The following is a 23,284-nucleotide window of genomic DNA, read 5'->3' on the forward strand; positions in this document are numbered from 1 at the left end:
GCTCTCAAGGGTGGACGCCTAATGGTTATATGCAAATCTGTGGCTAAAACTGCACGTCGGTCACTATTTTGTCCAAAGTGTTGCAAAAAAATAAAACAAAAAAACAAAACATACATGTAAACACACCCTTAGGACTCCTCCTCAAACTTTGAGGCAGTTGGGCCCCAAGTTTTATACAGATATATATTTAATGTACAGCATCTAAGCTTGTGGATGATGTGAAGAACTGCACATCGAGTAAGGGGGGGGGGGGGGTGACAAAACTAGGAGCGGAATTAAAATGAATTGGAAATAGAGAGTAAGAAATAATATCCGAAAAAGGGGGTTAGGTGCAGCTCATAAACAAATAATCTTTGGCCGAGGTTAAACTAAAAACTGTCCTACCTAGAGATGGACAGATAAAGGGTTAAAAATTTAAAAATTTCAAGGAATATTTTAGTCCTCAAGGCCCAGACAACCTTCTTCCTAAAAATGGTAACAATTTGTTGAGTTAAAAATGTATTCACATAATCGTCCACTCCAAGAAATAATATCCGTTTCCTGCTAGATCCATTTCCGCCTTTGGCAAAAAAAAAAAAACACAAAAAAAAACAGCAGCCTTAAAGGGGTGTTCCCATCTGAGGAGTGGAATTCAGTAGCCACTGCAATGTATGGAGCCCCTCATCCTACCTATGTAGCTACCCCATTCTATGCTCCATTCATCCTCTATGAAGCCATTCTATCCTCACAGTTTAGCACTGCACTGTTGTGGAAATAGCTATAAATGTCCTGTATGGCCTTCAGCACCCATTATTTATGCTCAGAGCCAGGGTAGATCGTTCATAGTAGAACATTTTCATTGTAGAGATTGTCTATGTAGCTTGTAGCATTTGCTCCTTCTACTCCCCGCTTTAAGCAGCAGTGGCATTCTTCTTGGCCTTTATCCATAGAGCCCTGTTTTGTTCAGTGTAATGGTAAAGGTTGAAGCCGAAGTAAATGTTGGACATAGTTTCATCTCTCATCACTTTATCTGTTTTCACGGCATCCTGGAAAGTTGTTGACTGTTCCATGAGTAGCAATTCTCCTAATAACATTTCAAACTTAGGATGCCTAAGTCTTGTATCCTTTAGACTTCAGGCAAAAAGTGATATTATCACCAAGAACCTGCTTAGACAGCACTATTGTTTTCCCCATTGTGAACAAGGAACATGGTATAGAAAAGGCTTTTTTTTTTTTACATCAAAGCCACCATTTATAGGCTACTGAGGGTAACATTAGCACAGACAAGGCGGGAACATATAAGTCTAATTTCAAATTAATTACAAGGACCAATAATCCAATGCCAACCCAGTGTCAATGTTTTCAATTTTCTTTCCAAGTATTTTATTTTATTGTACATGGTGCCAATAGTTGACCACAACCTTTTTTTCCATATTCAGCATATCACAAGGTATCACAAGGTTTACAGTTTATGTACTCCTGGAGAAACCTATTGCTATTCACGGCAATAACTTTAGGGGAAACTGACAAAGACTCTAATATTAATTGTGGCCAGTTACGAATCCAATTCGAAGTATATCAACGTTGATTTCTGGAAACGATCCAGCAATCTGTGACCTGTTAATTGTTTCAGTGCATTGAACTCATCGGACGTAGGGACGGTATTTAGCTTACAATTAGAATAAGCAGTAATTGGCGTGCTAGGAAATTCACGCACACTCCATACGCAACACACCAAGGAGATCTGACCTGTATTTCTAAAACCTACAGCGTGCTGGTATGATTTCCATTGAATGCCATTCCGCACCAAAGAAATATACTGAGATTTTATATTCCATATGAGGTTGCACGTATGAATAAGGAAGAGATAAAAAAGTCAGAGGGTTAATTGCAAATTTAAGTAAAGTAAAATGGTTTGAACAAACCTGATCCATGCTCCCTAAAAGCTTTTATTCCTTTTCAATTCTCTCTGTTACATCGGTACCCATGGCAACAAAATCTTTTTTAGAACAACTGTGAATGGCTTTTCCTAGAGGGGAGCTCTGCTAGTGCCAGCGCTCTCCCTCTTGAGACAAACATGCCAGTTTCCTTGACTTTGCCTTCTTCTCTCCGCATTTCATCTGAACACATATGCTCAGAATAGAAAACTTTACCTTCCTACAATTTTTTTTCACATTTCCTGATCTGATAAAACGTGTTAAGCAACTTGATAAACATATTACAGACGCAGTTGTGGACAATCAGTGAAACAATATACTTCACCAAAAGATTTTTTGAAAGTTTGAGGCAAAGATTTAACTTCACTCTATGTTCCTCTGAAGGTGCTTACATATTTTTAGTAATGGTGCTCTCCCACATCCTCCCCATCCTCATGAATATTCAACATGGCCATCACACCCAACCCTCCTCCACATGCACATGTAATCTGGTTGTGTAGATTCCCCCCAATTATCTTTAAGCAGCAACCATACACCTGATACTGCCGGTGGTGGCAGGCTCAGTCAACTTTAGTGTAGGATGTATGGGCACCTTAAGGTTTCCAGCAAGGTGACCAGATGATGATTGCCTGTAGGTTTTTCCTAAACATTGGCATTGTGGTGTCACAGTCCCTTGGATGCAATACTTGTGGTTGCCAATGGGCATGTGCAAACCTTGAGCATGCTTGGGATTTGACCAAACCCAATGCTCTGCATTGGATTACCAGTGGCTGAAGAAGTTGAATGCAGGGAGTCCTGAAAAAACATCAACCTGAAACCTCTTTTTTTTAACCAGTGAGGTGCCCCCTAGCTGCTGGTGAGGCACAGCTGGGAAGGAAGTTTTCACAAAAGTGACTGTAAGCAGCACCGTCCTGTCCCTGGTCCTTTCCCTTATCTCTAGTTTAGGAACATTATTGACTCATTTTGTACTTATTTAAATTTTTGCATAGACCTTCACCACAGATGATGAGGCCCAGGCATCACTGTTGGGTAAAGCTCCAGTATAAAAAGGTTTAAGAAGCCGCCACCATATAGCAAAGGAGCTCTGTATATTTTGTAAGTTGGAATGTTTCTGAGAACCTACTAGCCTTCCATTCTTCATCATGATGCTTTAGCTCATTGTATACACGTCCACAAGGGCTGTGCAGGGAATTGCAGTATAACCCTATTCACTTCAATGAACAGTCCCTCGCACAGCAAGTGTCCTGTAGAAAAATCCACTGGGATCTTAGACTTTGGACGCCCACTGATCATAATGTTTTAACATATCCTAGCAATATACCATACCATTACTAAATAGGAATATTCATTTAAATCCATATTAAATTGTGTGCATAGTAAATTACGACTCTTCTTCAATCACAATGAATACATTACATATATTGCAAACTGACAAGATCAGATACCAGTAAATGTTTAGCTATCATGTGACAAGCCTGTTATTATTGAATTATAGACATTGTCAAAAAAATGGACTCGATTAACCTTGTACATCATAAATTTTTATGTTGTAAGGGAAATTTTAAAGACTGATAAGCATATGCAAAAAAATGCTTGTAAATGCTTTTTATTTTTGAGCAGTGACATGCAATTTGTGTAGATTATTATATAGATGCGAAATAAGAATAATGAGGCTCACACTGTGCTCTCACATTGGAAGTCAGTATTGGAATGGGTCATAATGGTGTCTTGCTTGAATACAAATAAATGCTGTAAAAAAATAATTATATATATATATATATATATATATATATATATATATATATATATATACCCGTATTTTCCGGCGCATGAGACGACTGGGCATATTAGACAGCCCCCAACTTTTTTAGTTAAAATGCAGGGTTTGGGATATACTCGCCGTAGTATAAGACTACCCCTGTTCTAACGCACATCAAATAAAAATGAATAAAAAACATCACACAGCAGCGAGATCTGAGAGGCAGAGAAGCAGATACAGTAATACCAGTAGGATACAAGGGCGGCCAGGCATTTGTGTATATATATATATATATATATATATAATATATATATTAGATATGTAATATACATTACATATCTATGGACTTACATTACATTATAAGGGGCTTTTCCTTGAAAATAAAGTCTATATGCGTACCTGAAGTTCCCTCAAGTAAAACTTTGGTCACAGCTGATCCTGAGATATCTTGCTGTCTGCAGCATGCACAAGTTCCATGCAGCTTTGTTTCTTAGGCTGGGTCCACACTACATTTTTGCAATCCGTTTAACAGATCAGTTTTTTTTTACGGAAACAAAAATGAGGTCGACCATGTTTTGTGTCTGTCAAACCCAGCCTCATGTGCATACCCTAGTAGTACATAAAGAGCTTAGCATTCAGTTATGGCCTGCAAAAAGATGCCAGGAGATCTCAGGACTGGTGGCCACTAAAGAACTTAATCTGTGGAGGTGGGGTATATGGTGCATACACCTTAGGTAACAGATATATTTTCTTTTTTTTTCCTGGAGTTACGATTTACTCAGGTATCAATATTTGTGTGTCAAAAACATTACGCTGTCACCACTAATGTTTACCTCCATGAGACCTATAGCTTTATAAGAATAACACAGCCACGGGTAACATGTCACTCTAAGGGATCATAGGCATATTAAAGGGAATGTGTTATGTTAGGTTTTATGTTAAGGGTACAAACCCACTTGACGTATTTGCTGCGTGAATCAGTCTTAAAAATAAGCAGGCAAAACGCAGGTTGGCTTTATACGATTGTTCTGCGTTAAAATACGCAATTGCGTATTTTTGAAGCATGAAGCTTGTTGTTAGCAAAGCATCAGTTGTTAACAACCTGTGCGAAAAACGCATGTAGCTTCATGCTTCAAAAATACGCAATTGCGTATTTTAACACAGAACAATTGTATAAAGCCAACCTGCGTTTTGCCTGCTTATTTTTAAGACTGATTCACGCAGCAAATACGTCAAGTGGGTTTGTACCCTAAATATATATTTTTTAAGAATATTTGGTGATGTTTTTTCTAATTTTCCATTTTACTATCTATATTACAAAATAATCCTGAGATCTTGCAGTTTTCATTCTCACTACTGGGGCTAAAACTAAGTTGAGACTTCCTGTTCTGTCTTTGGTGATAAGAGGAAGCTGCTGTAAGAAAATTTGGTCAGCATTGCAGCAACATGTAGATAGAGTCAACAATAGCAGCTCCCTGTGGAATGACCTTGAGCTCACTAATGCTTCACATTCATCCCAATGGGACAGACTCTGTCTATTGTTGTCTATGTCCATGAGTCTTGCTGCAAAGTATGTCACTAAATGCTGTTAAAAACATCCCAGGCAAGATGGGCACCCCATAACAGTGTACAAAATGTGAAATTAAAAAAAACTACAGTCAGAAAATAGAATTTGAATAAAAGAACAATTTAGACTTTAAGGCCATTCCTGCTACTACTTTAGGAATACAGGGAAAAAAGAACATGAAAAATAGTTCTCTTATACCACCTTAAGAAGGTGGTGTTCCCTTCGATTCACTGTTTTACTTCCCCTTAGTTAATATTCTAAGACTGATAGTTAAACACTGACTTTAAGGAAAAGCCACATTCTCAAGGTGTGTGAGAGAGCTATTTTGCATATCGTAAAGGATGTCACATGGAGCAGTCACATTATGGTCAGATGACTATATCACCTGACTATTGGAAAACCAACTGTGCAGTTTCTAGAGGAACCTTAAACACAATATTAGTTCATTACAGCGTATGTGAGTGAGCATGTTGCTAAGAGCCTAAAACTTTCAGCAGTACTACTAATAAAATGCTAGCAATGGCAGGTAAAGGATGTGGCATTTGATAGGAAAGCTTAAACTGATGGGTGCAGGTGGACCATGGAGAAAACTAAGTGGTGCGTGTAGTGTGAACAAAGACCAAACAAGTAACCAACAATGGGAATGAGTACTTACGTAGTGTAAATTCATTTACAATACGGCACATGGACTAGGGCTACTATCGTCCGTGTTCCATGTTTTCTAAATAAATTTACATTACGTAAGGTAAGTACTCTGGATCGTGCTCTTGCTGATTATTACAATACTGTTTTTGAGACTGTCCACAGTCCATGAGATCTGCAAGGCAAATCTAAAATGGAAAATATACTGAGAAATATGCCCCAACATAGAGGTGGCCAAATGATATGAGTTCCAAGGGAGTATAAAATCTCTGGTCTCCTAAGTCACTACATTAGCATTGTGCAGGTCACTTATGACAAAGATACCTGCTCTGACATCCATCAGAAATAAAAAAATAAAATAAATTAAATGTAAACAAAATGCAAAGAGGAATGTTACAAAAATATCAAAATGATGCGAACAGAAAAATAATTACCAGATATTATAATTCTTACACTTTGCTAAATTCTAAGTTAACCTGTCAAATGTAAAGGGAATATCTGTCACTAGATTTATGCTGCCTTTAATGAGAGTAGCATAAACTAGTGACAGAAATGCTGATTTGTGAATGGTGTATTATTTATATCATTCTGTTCAGCCATTTTCCTGATATAGAGAGACTGGGCTTTGTGCTACACCAATCTCTCTGCCCTCTTGCTTCCTATTGTAAGCTGTCTGCCTATAGACACATAGCTAATCAACCAGATCAATCAGAAGCCGCTGGACAGAGTGTGCTGATGCTCATGAATATCGAAGACTACTGAGCCAACACACATAATGGAGAAGACTGGTTATTGTCCTTGTTATTCAGGATGAGATGTCTGAACATATATATATATATATATATATATATATATATATATATATATGTTACTTAGTACTTAGAATATACAATGGGGGCTTGTTATATAGCAATAAGATTTTTTTTTTAATACTGTAGTTAATGACCAAGCTGTATTTGCTTTGTTCAACAGAGGACAGAAAACCCAAATGAAGGTTCCACAAAGGAAGAGAGCGCCCGGCTGTTCAGAATGTGGTATGGTTTTGATCACAAGTATCCTTTACTTCATGTCAAATATTGTGTATGTGTCTGAAATGAAAGGGTTATCTCCATTCTATAAAGTGATGCTAGAATGTGCCATAAGTTTATGATCAAGGAGGGGTCAAACCTCTTGAACTCAGCACTCGGTCCAGTTCACGCTTTTCAATCCATACCTGAACTCTGGCCTCTGCAAACTACAGTGTGGTCCCGTACCAGTGAATGGGAGTGTGCTGCAGTGTACTGTCGTGCAGTGCAGCCTCTTTATTCTTAGGATCGGGGGGGGCGGGGTCCTAGAGATAAGACCCACACCAATCATTAGGTAACACCATATCTTGGTGATATACCATATATACATTATGATATGAAAATATTCAGTCAACATTTGTTGGACCTGCACATTACTGGAATTACCACTGGTGTGGAAACTCGTGAAGCTTTAGGCTATGTTCACACTGCGTATGTTTCCGGCCGTAGTGCGAACCGCGAATATACGCCCGTAGTTATGAGGTTGAGGCGTTCGCTTGAAAGTATACGATATACGCCCGAACAATGCACACTACGTATGAGCTTACGGCCGGATCGTATACAGCGCCGTGAAAAATGAACACGACCATTGTTTGAGGACGGAAATGTTGAAACTCACGGCCGTGGATTTCCATGCGGTCCCGTACAAAGTACTTATTTCAGCCAAATTGAACTTGATCTTTTGATCCAAAAGGTTCTGTGAGTTTTATTGGGCTGGGCGAAGATTTCCAAGTAAATGACCTGTTTCAGATCGCTTCGAAACAAGCTAGGGAAGCATAACTGTACTACGAGCGTATGTTCGCGGTTCGTACGCATCCGGCCGCATGTCTATTTTTCCCACGCCTGTAGTTTCAGCCGCACATGTACGGCGGCGTACGATCTACGGACGGATTCATACGCAGTGTGAACAGCGCCTTAAAGTGGATAATATGAGAGCAGTAGGCTCCTGCCTACTATCTGCTAATGTGGATTTGGGTGTACAGGCATAGTCTCATGGTTACAGCTAAAGACTATGGTTTCATTGCTCGTAGGGTGCACTGTGCAATGCACATGATTAAACGGTGCCAAGAAGTATCTGAGGATTTGAAATCTGTCATTGTGCTCGAATTTTCTTTGCAGCAGTTATATGACTTGATATTTGTATAGTTCATTTCTTCATCTCGGCAGTGGATGTCATCTATATACTGTATACTGTTTAGAGAATAGAATTTCATATTTCATTGTTTACTTTGCAGTAGTGCAGATTTCTGCATAATGGAAACTTCCTGTTTATGAACAAAAGCTCTGCAGTACGTGTCATGAGTAATGTATGGTACTGGTTTGATATCAGGTTTTGCCTTGAGTGTTCCTATAATACTGCGCTCTGCCTGGTGCAGACCTGAAGGGACAGCGCATAACACAACCATTCTAGATTATGAAAGAACAGATCTGTGTCATGTACTGACCCCTCTAGGAATGACTAAGTGCATCAACTTTTCACAGAGGGTTCCTTTGAGCTTTTTATATCTAATGTCCTGAAGATACCTCTTATTTGTAGGTTATCCCTGATTTGCTATAGGAAAAACCATCAAATTGTTCAACCCTTTAAGGATCAAATCAATTTTTCATTTTTGCACTTCTGTTTTTCCCTTCCTATGTTTAGAAGGCCATAGCGCTTGCGCTTGTTTACTTACAGACCCATATAAGCTCTTATTTTCTGCGACGCCAATTGTACTTTGCAATGACAGACTTAATTTTCCCATAAAATATGCTGTAAAACCAAAAAAAGAAATTATTAGCACTGTGAAATAGGAAAAAAAAGCTTTTAGGGAGAAATGTCTTTATGCCATTTTCCTTGTGGTAAAACTGACGTGTTATCTATGTTCCTCAAGTCAGTAAAATTATAATGATAGGCAATTTAAATAACTTTTATTTTATTTGACTGCTTTTAGAAAATTAAAACCTAAAAAAATAAAATAAATTGAGGATATTTATGAAGACCAGGGTACAAGTATGCTGCTTTTAGATTACGCCCCGCCCTTTTTCTTTCAGACGGATTTAATAAGTAAACCCGACCGACCCTGTGACTCTGCAGGACAAGTCTTCCAGCAGGTGTAGATTTGTATCATGATTTATGCCTGTAAGCAAGGGTACATCATGATAAATCAGGCGAGAAGGGGTGAATCTCCCCCTATGTGTTTAAAATTGCTTTTTCTTTTTAAATTTATTTCTTTATTTACATTATGGGAAAGGGGGGGGGGTAAACTTTTAATATGGTAAAGGATTTTTTAATTTATAAAAAAAAAACAACTTTTTTTTAACACAATTTTGTAGTCCCCCTAAGGGACTCCTATGAGCAATACCATGATTGCTCTTAGGGATTAGTGCAGTACATCTGTTCTGCATTGATTGTTGTTAAAGTATCTATGCTTGATTACTTAGGGTCCATTTACACAGAAAGATTGTCTGACAGATTATCTGCCAAAGATTTGAAGCCAAAGCCAGAAACAGACTATAAACAGAGAGCACGTCATGAAGGAAAGCCTGAGATTTCTCCTCTTTCAAATCCATTCCTGACTTTGGCTTCAAATCTTTGGCAGATAATCTGTCAGATAATCTTTCTGTGTAAAAGTACCCTAAGGGTTGCTGAAGTCCCCAGTTATTGAGCGCAGGGTCACTACTTTGCTGCGGCCTTGTCAGGTAAGTATGAGGTATCAGCTTCTCACAATTGCATCGTGAGAAGCTGATGCCCCCACTGGACCGCCATGGAAACCTTCTTAATGACATTTAAATGCAGCTGTCAGTTTTGGACCGGTTCACATTGCTTTGGCCTGGCATACGTCAAGGGCCCTTTCTGTACCCTTTTAACTGTGGCGTGACGGGTATACCGTCATCAAGGATTTAAAGGGTATTACCAGAATCATAAACAGTGTGCATTCCGTCTCATTGGTAAAACAAACAATGAGGGAAATAAATGAAAAAAGGCTGCCCACTGAATGTTCCTTCAGCCGACATTCTCAGAATGTTTCTCTCAGAATAGTTAGGTCAGACATTAACATACAAACAAGCCAAACATCATCTTACTTAAAGTGTACCAAATTAATTTATCTGCTATTACCCCCTAAAATATTTTATAAAGCAGCTGTTCATGCCTAGTTGCTGGAGACGTTCTCCAGTAATTACGTCTTCTTCGGATCGGGCATGCACAGTAGGACCCCTTTATATCTGTATAGTGGTGTTTTTCTCCCTGTGCAGTCACTTCAAGCATTTAACCATAAATAAAGGAGAACCTTGATATTTATTATATTTTATATGGTCTTTTTATACTTCCCAAAGTATTTTTTAAATATTTTTTGCTACTGCTATAAACTAGTTTATTACTATTCCCCTCCAGGAGTTTTTTTTTTCATAGATAAGCATGCTTTCTATATTTCTAGAGATATATTTCTTTGATGTGACCATGGAACCTACATACATTTCCTTTGGAGTGAAATCAAAGAAACCACTGAATTGGTGCTTTAAAAGGATGCATAACCCAGAGGCATAATGTATTTGCCAGTATATTTCTCTATTAGAAGATTAGGTGGGGGTAAAGCATTGCACGCTTCAGCCACTGCCTGACCCAGATTGCTGCATTTTAGTTTATACATTTTTACTATGGGATTTAGACATCTCTGTCTTATATTAGATTCCTATATTGACCTCTTATATGTAAGTCATCAGATAACCCATTCTCTTTTACGGAGGTCAGAATATGAGACATCTTTATATGCTGCTTTATCACACAAATTGTATAATAATATTACATGCTTACATAGTTAATAAGGTCGAAAAATGCCTTTCCGACTCCATTATGGCAATCAGAATGAATCCCTGGATCAACGTCCTATCATTAGAAATTTAGTGCCCAGAACGTATAATTTTAGTTTTTTCAAGTAAAGCACCCAGGCCCCCCTTTTAACTTAATGAGTCAGCCACCACAACATCATGTGGCCGAGAGTTCCATAGTGTCACTGCTCTTACAGTAGAAATCGTCATCTGTGTTTATGATTAGAGTTGAACGAATCGCTCAAAAATTAGTTTCGCGAAGTTCACAAATATTTGCAAATCACATACAACTTCATTTTTTTTAAACAGGCAAACTATAGTAGCTACATTAGTTAGATTATTACAGAGTAGCAATTTTTTAACAGCTGTTGCTGTGACAGTGTCAAAATTAGAAAATGTCCATTTATAAAAAAAAAAAAATGTCAATCAGTCTGTCAGTCATTTAACAATGCGCTTATACTGTTTTCGCCCCAGTCTTCACGCTATGTATTTATGCTCAGAAACAAATATTTACCAACTACTGTGAAGACTCTAAAATTAAAACATAACTTTTATTATTATTTGCAATAAAATGTGCGATAAGGTGAAGTTAAAACTATGGATGCAATGGAGGCGGACCTACAGTGTCAACGTTAGGGCTTATCGGCAGTGATAGCAGTCAATTGTTTCTTTAATCAATGTGGTATCAGGATGCCACTGCAAAGATGGGTCTATGTGCTAGGATCTACATTATCAGGACCACCGTACGCTGATAGCAGGTGGCGGTTTAGTCAACTGACTTTATCAACAGCACCAGTGCCTCACTGTGTCCTGACATAGATTGCGTCTGAGAATCGTAGCTACTAATAGACGAGCTGCAGAGCAGTGTTACTCTTCAGAAAATATGGCCGTCCTGGGAGTGCTTGGTATATAGCCGGCTTTGTCTAGACACTCCCGGTATCCTGTATCAGTGTCTTATTGCCGCTTAGGTTATTTTATCGAGCGGTCCTATACATCACACCCATGAACTAAAATCACACAAACACCCTCCACCAACCCGACGTTTCACCACATAGATTGTGGCTTTCTCAAGGGACAGTATATACTATATACTGTCCCTTGAGAAAGCCACAATCTATATGGTGAAACGTCAGTGTTTGTGTGATTTTAATTCATGGGTGATGATAATGAAACCTTCTTTCCTCTAGACGTAGAGGATACCACCCTTCTCATGGTTACAGATACCACACTTGTGAGCAAAACCAAATAAAATATTAGTATTACCCAGTTTGTACACATGTTGGAGACTTTCATTTATGCAGACAAGTCTGGTACTATGGCTCAGTTTTAACACATTTGGTTGAGGTTGTACTTCCATCAATTTTTATCTCTGAAAACCTTTTTGGTGCCATTGTATTTTTACAGCCTTAAAAAAAATGAACAAACTTGAATAAAACTAACATTATCTATAGTTTTCCTGTATATCGTGTTAATGTACGTACCTGTGTGGAAGTAAAACTTTTTGCTATCTCTGTACAATGTATGACTTTCTACAGGATTCATTGTAAGTACAGGTATTTGAAGAGCTGGTGCGGCACCAATGGCACAAGGGACAATAACGCAGTGCTATGCAATTACTCTGTGATTTGTACTGTGGCAGGACAATGGCAATATATAAATATCTCTTCCATGAAGGTGGACATGCAGGGGGATACTGTATTTTCAGTTTCTATACACATTTGTTCACTTTTCAGAGCTCAGAACTATAGACTTTCAAACAAGAGAAAAGAGAAACCTGAAGACACTTTTAAGTTTGTCGGCAGATTCAGAAATTGGTCCGCGTGCTTTCTATCAAAGATATGCCTGTTTCCTGAAGCAAAAGAACTGCTATCTGCCCATTGATCATAGAAAAAGAATCTCCACTGTCTTTTATAACATCAGGAGCAATTCTGCCTCTTGGTGAATTCTCTGGAAGGCCTGTGGCTCCGCAGTAACATGACCTGTAAGGTTTCAATCACAGCTGCAACTCACCAAAGTGATGCTTATCCTATCCTGTAATGAGCATGAGAGGCCGAAGATTCCTCATCTGTCTGATAACCCTTCATTTTTAACCCAAAGAAAAGGAGTTTTTTTTTTAAGTTAGTAGTGTAATCCTATTCACAGCCTGACTGCTGAAGGTAATCCATTGTGAACAAGATTTGCTTAGTGACAAGATCCTGATGACATGATGGTCACAAATATTTTCTCATGTAATCTTACTGACATGGGTCGCTCAAGTCAGATAGCTACAGTAATGGGCGATAAACTGGATTGTGGGAGGTGTTCCATACTGAAAGATCCTGGAGTTTAACATACTAAAGGACATAATAACATAAACTCATTCATGTCTTTCTAAATGGGATTTTGAAAAAATTGTTTAAAGTTTTTGCAAAAATTAAAAAAAGATATATGGGATATGTATCAAACATGGTGTAAAGTAGAATTGTCTTAGTTGCCCCTAGCAACCAACCAGATTCCACCTTTCATTCCTCACAGATTGCTTGGAAAATGAAAGGTGGAATCTTACTGGTTGCTAGGGGCAACTAAAATAATTCTACTTTACACCAGTTTAATAAATCTTCCCCATAGAGTTATTCCAGCCTCTTTACACCTCTTATAGTCAGCCTATATGAGATAGAATATAAAGAGACTGGAGGTGTAGCTGACAGAGAGGAGTATAAAATTAGAAGGAGCTAAAGCAGATTATAAATGCTGCTAAAGCCTTGAAATGAGTAAGAAATGTCCGGATCTGTTAAAGAGGGAAATAAAACCTTCTTCAGATATGTTACTGACAGAAAAAATAAGAAAAACTGCATCATTACTAAGATAAGTGATGGGGACAATACATTTATTGAGGGAGATAAGGTGGTCGCTGACCATTTGAATAGCTTCTTCTGCTCTGTGTTTTTAGAAGGAGGCTTTCACAGTCACTGTATGTCTCCGGTACTGTTTAGCTCCGGCATTTGCAGAGGCCGATATTTCAGAGGGACTTGGTCTGTTTAAAGTTGAATAAGGTGATGGGTCCAGATGGTGTCCAAATAACTCTGATCTTTTATTATTGTCCATAATTGTTCAAATTCAGACTTCAGAGGAGAAGGATTTAGGGGTAGTATTTTCTGACAGCTTTAGCTTTACCACCAGTGCAGCCAGGTGGTAGGGGAAGCTAATCGTATGCTGGGGTGTATAGCTAGAGGTATAACCAGTAGGAATAGCGAGAGTGTGATGCCTCTGTATAGAGCTCTAGTGAGACCACATCTGGAATACTGTGTCCAGTTCTGGAGACCTGGGATAAACATCTACTGTATTTTCCTGCGTATAAAATTACTTTTTAACCCAGGAAAATCTTCTCAAAAGTCAGGGGTCTTCTTATATGACGGGTGCCGTCTTATAGTGCGGGTGCTAAAAAATGTTGGAAACCTCACTGGAGAATCTACGGTCACTGAATACGCTGTGGGGAGCTAAAAAACAGCTCCAACTTTGTATGCAGCGACTGTATGTAGGACAGAGCAAGCTGCAGGCGTTCAGAGTAGGGAAAAAAAAGATATGGTAGAGTGGGGCTGTACCCAGAAAAAAAACGGCCCTCCTCCTCCTTCTCTGCCTCTCAGATCTCGCTGCTGTCTGTTTCTTTATTAATTTTTATTTGGTGTGCGTTGGAAGAGAGGTAGTCTTGACTGAAAAATTTGGGGATCGTCTTATACAATATCTATTCTAACATAATAAGAGAAAATACTAAAAGGGCAGACTAGATGGACCAGGTGGTCTTTTTCTGTCGACAATTTTGTATGTTTATAAATACACACTTCTAGCTGAGCTGTGATTGGTTGCTATTTGTCTCAGACAGACTAACTGGGCCAAATGTGTTACATAGTTATGTAACTATATTGATTTATTATAAATGTATTGCTTTGATACAGATACTGAAACATGTTCCTTTTTCTAGTCTGTAACTTTTGTTTTTATTTTTTTATTGTAATTTTTCTTCTGTTTATTTTGTACATTATTATAGGGGCTGCCATCTTTCCTCAGCTATTGTAACAGCATTGAGATATATGCTTTACAGCACCCCATGGGGCTAAGACAACAGTATACTGCACCTGTCCTATGCAGATGAATGTATAAAGATATAAGGGCATGGTCGGTGATCTATCAAGAAGAGGGGGGGATGGGGTGCAGAGTTATGAACAACACCATTTTTGGCTGCACGTCTCCAGCTTTTATAGCTCACAAGTTTACAACTTTTTTTTTATTATTTAATAAAGTTTATTATTTCCATATCGCCAATCTACTCGCACAAATGAGTTGATAAATGACCCTCTTTGACTGTATTTCCTATTAATATGCGATCAATAACTATTAGTAGAGATTACTTCTTCATTTGGTGTCACCATTTTCTTTTTTTATTTTGTAGGTGATTTTCATTTTAGTACATTATCGGATAAGTGGAATCCACTATATTACACAGAAGGACATTGGGGCATAGATATAAATAGTATCTTGGAGCTGAAGGTTTCTTGTGCGCTCATATAAAGCGATGCCCCACTCATCGACTGTATATAGAATTTGTGAAGGGTGGACCATATACATTTTTGTCATATAGATAAATGACTCATTTAGTCGAACAGTATTTAATTCAAGGATAGATGACATTTGTAGGATTTTGCATATATGATGGATAAAATTGAGCTTTGAGGATTATAGCCAGTGATATCATTGAAGGTGACCTCCTGTCACCATATAAGAAGGCAATACATCCAGACAGGAAATCATTTGTTAAACACTGGAAATGTTATTTGCTTTTAATCTTATTTTCTTCTCATCAATCATAATGAAGTCACATGAATACACAAGATTTCAGGGTGAGCAGTTCTTGTAAGTACGCTGGTCTTTCCATCACTGTATAGAACAGTAGAATGGTATGTAACAACAAGTATATGACATGTAATAGTATGTAACAACATGTATACATATAACTTTACAAGATTTAGACAACTGAACATTAAATATAGGCCCCACTGCATATATTGGTTCTTTAAATCCAATGACATTAAAGGGGTTGTTCAGCGAAAATCTTTTTTTGCTTTCAAATCAACTGGTTTCAGATAGATTTGTAATTTACTTCTATTTAAAAATCTCAAGTCTTCCCATATTAATCAGCTGCTGTATGTCCTGCAGGAAATGTTGTTATCTTTTCAGTCTAACACAGTGCTCTCTGCTGCCACCACTGTAAGAGACAGGAATTGTCCAGAGCAGGAGAGGTTTTCTATGAAAATTTGCTGCTGCTCTTGACAGTTCTGTCTCGGACAGAGGTGGCAGCAGAGAGCACTGTCAGAATTTCTGCTGAATATAATACATAATCAGTTCTGGTGCTGGCAGCTCATTTTGCAATTTACAGCCGGGGACATCCCAGATGGGCTTGATGCGGGAGGCTACAGACCAGTGTGGCGTGTTTAGGCCACACAGGCTTTTCACATCAGCACAAGCCACATGTGGCATTGTGGTGTTGACAAACAATCCCAGCTAAATCCACTGCGGATCCATTGCCTCTTAGTTTCTATGAGAATACATACTCCCAGTGGGATTGACATCCTGCTGCAAGTATGTAAGTGACAGCCTCCTTAACCCCCGGCAGCTGCAGCATACTTTACCTGCTCCACACTCTGGCTTGCTTCTGGGGTTCTCAGTAGGACGTCCCGCTCAGCCAATCAGGGCAGGGCAGCGCACTGATTGGCTTAGCAGGACGTCCTACTGAGAACCCCAGAAGCAAGCCAGAGTGTGGAGCAGGTAAAGTATGCTGCAGCTGCCGGGGGTTAAAAAGCCTGTCATATACTTGCAGTGGGATGTAATCTGCGGATCTGTCAAGTGTGAATCTAGCCTAGCCTTGACTGTTTTTCCCAGCACCCCTGGAACCGTTTTTCAGCACAACAATGCCAGGCTGCATATTGCCTATATGGTGTACTGGTTACCATAGCCTGCGGTGTCTACTATTCTGCAAGTCTGGGCGTTATTAGTCAGCAACTGCAGACAAAGGGACAAGCAGCAGATCTTGATGATTTGCATGTGCATTCAGCATGGTAGAATATTCCTTAGACAACACATAGTATCCTCATTGATAAAATGCCAAGGCCTGTAAGTCAGTATATTTCTATGCGTGGTACTCATGCTTGGTAAATAGATAAATCGAGATGTTTGTAATATTTTGTTTCCATTGTTATATCATTAACATGTCTATCAATCGTGTGATCTGGTAATGTATGCTCGGGGCGGCTGGACAGGGGGTCGGGGCTGCGGGTGGGCAGGCTTTCGGCTGGTGGCGTAGGGGTTAAAGGTGCCGAGTACCATACACGCAGCAGATCCGCTGCGTGTATGGGACCCATTCAAATTCACAGCACTGGATTTTGCTGCTAACTTGCAGCGTCAAATCCGCTGCGGATCTGGTGTGAACGTACCCTAAAGGAATAGAGGGTTCTGCGTGCAGTACGCTAGGTTTCTAATCCTTTGTAGGAAAAACAGCATACTTTTACTACTATTTAGTATTATTTCGTTCTGTTGGTATATCATTTGCTTTTGGCTGAATTGTTTTAATGCTGAGATCTGAAATTGTCAGTTGCAAATATATGCAAGTATAGAGAGTGACTTCATGAAGAGAATAGCCTGTCAGTATAACAGTGACGTAAACAGCAATTTAGCTGATTTGATAGAATTCTTAAAGGCGGGACCTAAAAAAACAAAACACAGACACACACACTTCATACTCACCATCCCTCCGGTGCCGATCGCCACTTGTATCTCCCACCGCCCGCGACTCCGTCACGTCCTGCCGGCGTCTTCGGAACTCCCTCACTTCCGGGTTCAAGTGAAGTGAATGGGAGAGAAAAGGCTGCCGGTCCGCATGCAGCCTTTTATTGGCTGGAGTGCATCACATGGTTTCCAGCAAGCTCAGCCAATCACTTTACCAGAAAACGTGGAGGAGAAAGAAGACCTGCCCCCCCCTGCTGTGACGACATTGTCACAAAATGGGAGAAGAGGACAGTGTAGACCGTAATTGGGTATGTATGGTTTATTTAACTTCCGTGGGGGGGACAGAAAGGGGGGGAACAGGGCCACACATCTTATTTACACACATTACGTGCACTTCTTAATTAATTCGGACAGAGAAAAGGGGGCGGGGTCTATTTTAAGACTGACATACGAGTAAATGTCCCCCTAAAAGTCCATCCCGGTCACGTAGCACAGAGCTGGGAAACAACGCGCATAGTACACGTTTCTCCAGGCTCGTTCTACCAATTGGTGTGGGTCTGAAAACCAGGAAGAATAATCTGCAGGAAATGAGGCATCTGCACATACAATTGCTTCATGATTGGTTGGGGTTCAGCCTCTGGAACTGCCACAAATCATACAGTATAGTGACTGCAAATCTTAGCAGTAAGCCAAAGCTACTTATTATACAAAATCATGATTAATGATTATGATAATATAACATTTCCATTATCTTGTGATGCCTCCTTACACTATAGCAATACCACATGCTGGCAGATTTGTCCGGTGTCTAGTAATATTGTACAATTCCTTTCTCTCTTGGATGACAGTATGCTCTGAGTACAGGGCCATTATGACTCACAGGACATCATAATACTTATAATAAACCCATTTTCATATGTTTTATGCATAATAATGTTATTACATGCACTTGGTGCAATGCAGGGAAATCAGTGTACAGGCCAATATGTTGCTGTAACTCTAGTGGTCCCCCCTGCAGGAATATTATCTATCTTGGAAGGATGGATATGGAATGAGCAGCACAGACTGACATTTATAACTGCAGAGGGTTAAGATTAAGTTTACGAAATTTCTATCAAATTCTGTTCTTCCCAACAAAGACATAAAAACAATTTATCTTGAAGCATGTCTTGTCCTGCCTGTCTGATTTCTGGGGAGATATGCCACTCACAGCAAAGGATAAGACTTTTTTTTAGTCTCTAATATGTAACTTCACCTTCTTTAAATGAGTTTCCCTTGGTGTTGCAAGCTAACAAGCTGAGCTTTATAGTCTAGATCAAAAGTTTAAAGAGATTACACTGGTATCTTCTGGCCAAATAAATACCGCTGTCACTATTATAAGCAGAGTGTATTTTATCTTGCTTCCTTCTGTCATGCCTCATATAAGTCATTCTAGAAATCACCTTTTGACTTTGTGCTGTAGTTTTATCAGTTCTCTAAATAGGACAGACTCACCAGCATCTCATGTACACAGTAACACATCCTGACAATCCCACTGAGACTTTTACTTTTCATTTTTTTCGTGCAGAGCCACATACAGTGCGGTGGATGTATTTGCCTTCTCAATGGTTTCTTTTATCTTTTGTATATTTCTTGCACTACTTTATCTCTACTGAACAATGTAAAATACAAAAAATACACTGTATTGTATTATATTTATATAGAATCAACTGGCTTTGTGTGGAAAAGTAGTTCTCCCTCTTTTTAACCAATGAACCAAATGGAATTAATCAGGCTCAGTTAAGCTGGCCCCACATACGCTTTACATATCTGTCAACTTCCCTGATCTCCTCATACACATACATTTTAGGCACGGCCAATCATTCTCAGTGCAAAGAGGAGGGATAAGCTGCTGCTCACAACTCTGGTGGCTAATCTTTTTGAACAAGAGGGTCATTATCTGTTGGGAGGGAGTCCAGAAAACTTTAGACTGTCACTAGACAGATCCAGGTCAGTGCTGTTGAATCTAACTATAACAGAACAGGGATGGGGAACCTTTGGCCCTCCAGCTGTTGCAAAACTACAATTCCCATCATGCCTGGGCAGCTTTAGCTTTAGCTTTGGCTGTCCAGGCATGATGGGAACTGTAGTTTTGAATCAGCTAAAGCAGGGATGGGGAACCTTCGGCCCTCCAGCTGTTGCAAAACTAAAATTTCCATCATGCCTGGACAGCCAAAGCGAAGATTTGGCTGTCCAGGCATGATGGTAATTGTACAATAGAACATAGAACGTAGAACATCTCTAACAATGTGAAGGACATAGAACATCTCTAACAATGTGAAGGAGGCTGGATGACATAAAAAAGCAGCACATTGTCCCATGGTCAGTGTGAAAGAAAGCCATATTTTACCAAAAAAAACAACAGTGAGAGTCATTAGACATTGGCTATGTTCACACAACTTTTTTCAGCTCCGTTTAAAATTACATCATTTTGAGTCTAAAATAACGGATGTCATTTAGCTGTCTGGCCTCCCATTACTGCAATGACGGGTGTTTGAACATTATTCTAGTTTGGGGTTACTAATTGCCCTTTGGATGCGGCTTAATTGAAAAGTCCATTGAATTTAATAGTAAAAACAGAGAAAGAACGTTGACAAAAGAAAAACTGTGTGTGAGCTACTAATAAAAAACCTCCGCTGTTTGCAAAAGACGTCTGAAAATAATGATCATGTTTATTATTTTGATGTCTGCCGGTATTCAATACACTGTGTGCATTGGACGTCCGTCTTCCCATTGACTTCAATGCATTTTTTTTTTTTAAATGAAAGATTTTAATATTTTTGATGTTGTGTGAACATAGCCTTAGGGTGTTTTTACACGGCATGATATGGGGCAGTGCAAGGCCGTAAGCCAGCACCAATCAACAATAAAGGTGCTAGAAAGCTCGAATAATCACATATTGTTTGATCGGCCATTTAAATGGCCGCATATCCCCTATTTACACAGGGAGATGTGTGGCTGATAGCAATAAATTTTACAGCCCGCACCAAAGATGTAAGTTCTGACGCACGTGTGTTTTCCCAATTCTCAGCTGATCGGTGAAACTTTTACATGGGCCGATTATCGGCTAAAGGAGCATTTCTAGCATCGCTCGTTGCCGATAATTGGCCAGTGTAGAAGCGCCTTGGAGGGGAGGGCTAAGCTGCAGCCAGGCTGCTCTGGTGGTAGTTTATCTTTCAAAGAACAAAGTGTTGGGCAGTAAAACTCCATCACGCCCGACCTCTAGACAAGACAGGCTAATTTGGTTCTTTGCTTCTATTTTCTTTGTATTATATATTCTACATGCCTGGTAGAGAAGAGAGGTATTACGTATATTTGAACACTAGAAATGTTGTCTTTATAAATGAAGGGCATTTTCTCTATCAGTTATTACTTTTGCTGTCAGTTTTCCAGTTGAAGAATTTTTATAAAAAGTCTTTAAATGTGTTTAATGGCACATACATAATAATACACGGTAGATCAGACAATAAGACTACTTCATAACATTACATCATTTTACTGTCACAGCATCAAGTCTCGCATGCTACAGTCATCTGTATTGTATTGCTTGGGTGTTTCGTGTTTTTCGCAGCATTTGCTGTGGGAGTAATAGTCATTTGGGAAACACAGCATGCTACATCATCCCTACAAGAAAACTGTCAGCTAGTTATTGATAATATAATTACTGACGCTTCAGATTATGTAAAATGATCTTCATTACATTTTATGCCAAGAAATCAGATGAAAGGAAAATCTACTAAATACTGTAGGGCTGTTCAACCCATCGATTGTTCTGTATATGACCCATGGACATTACAGCAACAATGTGAAAAGGAAAATCATGAAAAATAGGATTACTGAGTATGTATTTGTCAGCATCTGAATAAGACCGGTTTCACACTGCATTTTTCACTGTTTCCATTTATGTGTACGTAAAAAACAAACAAAATGGATCTCTCATTTTTTTTTTCTATTCTGCAAGTCAATGGGAAACATTCTGCAGTACAGCGTTTATTCATCTTTTTTTTTTTTTTTTACATATATGTTAAATTTAAAGAAAAACACAGTGTGGACCCAGCCTAGGATATATATATATATATATATATATATATATATATATATATATATATATATATATATATATTTTTAGCAGATAATTATGAAGGTCGGCCATCTTGCCTGTGGTGCTTTTACTAGCATTTAGAGTGATGCTTTAGAGTAAGCATCATAGACATAGGCACAATAGACTGGAGGGGACCCTAGTCACATGTATGGGAAAGTAATGGAGAGAAAAAAGCAGCCAGGTGGTGCAAATTCCAAAAGTTAAAACTAATAAAAATGTAATGTAATAAAGAATGCACAAAAGATATGATGAATTTTGGGAGCCTTGTTGGAACCAGAGTACGGTGTTTGGCCCATTTTTTCAGTTTTTTATCATGTATGGGGGAGTTTTCTTGGCATCCTTTGTGACCTGTGCAGAAGTGATTGTGCAAGGAAAGGCACCCCAACCACTTCAGGTAGTATGGAGCTCCACTTCCTAATGTGTGGCACTTCCGGGTTCTAGGACCTGATGTCAAAGACCTGAGCAGTGGCCAAGATGGGACACCGCTGCAGTTTAGAACATGTGAGAGCACTGAGCTTATGTGGTGGGCAAATAAAACAACAAGTGGCAATACTGTACAATAAAAATGTATCAGCTTGTTGTGTCTTGTAAATGTTCGGTGTAGTAGTAATTTTATTTTTAATTTTTGCCCCCACTTCTGAGTCTGGTTCATACCTCGCCAATTAAAGGACAAGTGTCATGAAAAACTTTTCCCCAGTAATTGAAGCACATTACAAAGTTTTATAACTCTGTAATGTGCTTCAATTACCTATCTGCTTCCCTTCCCTGTCTTATCCCCCCCTCCACCCCCCACCAGGAAGTGTCCTAACTCACACAGACCTAATTACTGTCGTCACCGTCACCAAGCTCTTCTCTCAGCTCCTTCTCCTGTTACACTAGCCTCCCCCCTCCCCTGCCTTGTCAGGTGACTCAGCTTGCTCAGCTCCCATTGGCTGAACAACTGCAAGCCATCACTTGTCACATGTCACTTGCATATCTTCGCTCCGGCTGACTCCGACACATAGGCAGCCTCCCCCCTCCCCTTATACTCTCTCCTGCTGCCGTGGACTCAGTGAGTGAATGAGTCATGTCACTAGAAAAGATAAGCAAGTGACAATCGGAGCTGAGCAAGCTGAGTCACCTGACAAGGAGGGGGAGGCTGGTGTAACAGGACCTAGACCAGCCCTCCTGCTGATGACTCAACCTCACAAGAAGGAGCTGCCTGGTGACGGTGACGACAGTCATTAGGTCTGTGTGAGTTAGGACACTTCCTGGTGGGGGGTGGAGGGGGGAAAAGACAGGGAGGGGAGGCAGATAGGTGATTGAAGTACATTACAGAGTTATATAACTTTGTAATTTGCTTCAATTACTGGGAAAAAGTTTTTCATGGCACTTGTCCTTTAATCAGTCATCTGATGTGAGAACTTGACCAAATACCATGTGATGAAAGGGTGTTTCTTTTGTTTTTTATTATATATATATATATATATATATATATATATATATATATATATATATGTCCATTACTTTTTTAGCTGTGATAAAGGCTGGTAACAGCCGAATCGCATCTAGCTTATACGTACTGTACCTGTTCACATGCCGTTTTTATGGAAATTTTTTCTACAATAAAGTCTTTTTAAGGACTTTTTGGCT

General features: G+C 39.2%; 1 protein-coding gene across 1 annotated transcript in view; it reads left to right on the forward strand.

Annotated features, from left to right (window-relative positions):
- Window positions 1-23,284, forward strand: part of SLC9A9 (solute carrier family 9 member A9) — a 540,762-nt gene that overhangs the window by 443,330 nt on the left and 74,148 nt on the right. The window contains exon 14 of the mRNA XM_069975404.1: window positions 6,857-6,936. Coding sequence (XP_069831505.1) covers window positions 6,857-6,936 — 80 coding nt within the window. The remainder of the gene's footprint in view (window positions 1-6,856; window positions 6,937-23,284) is intronic.

The sequence above is a fragment of the Dendropsophus ebraccatus genome, chromosome 6 (assembly GCF_027789765.1).
Source record: "Dendropsophus ebraccatus isolate aDenEbr1 chromosome 6, aDenEbr1.pat, whole genome shotgun sequence".
NCBI classification, from domain to species: domain Eukaryota; kingdom Metazoa; phylum Chordata; class Amphibia; order Anura; family Hylidae; genus Dendropsophus; species Dendropsophus ebraccatus.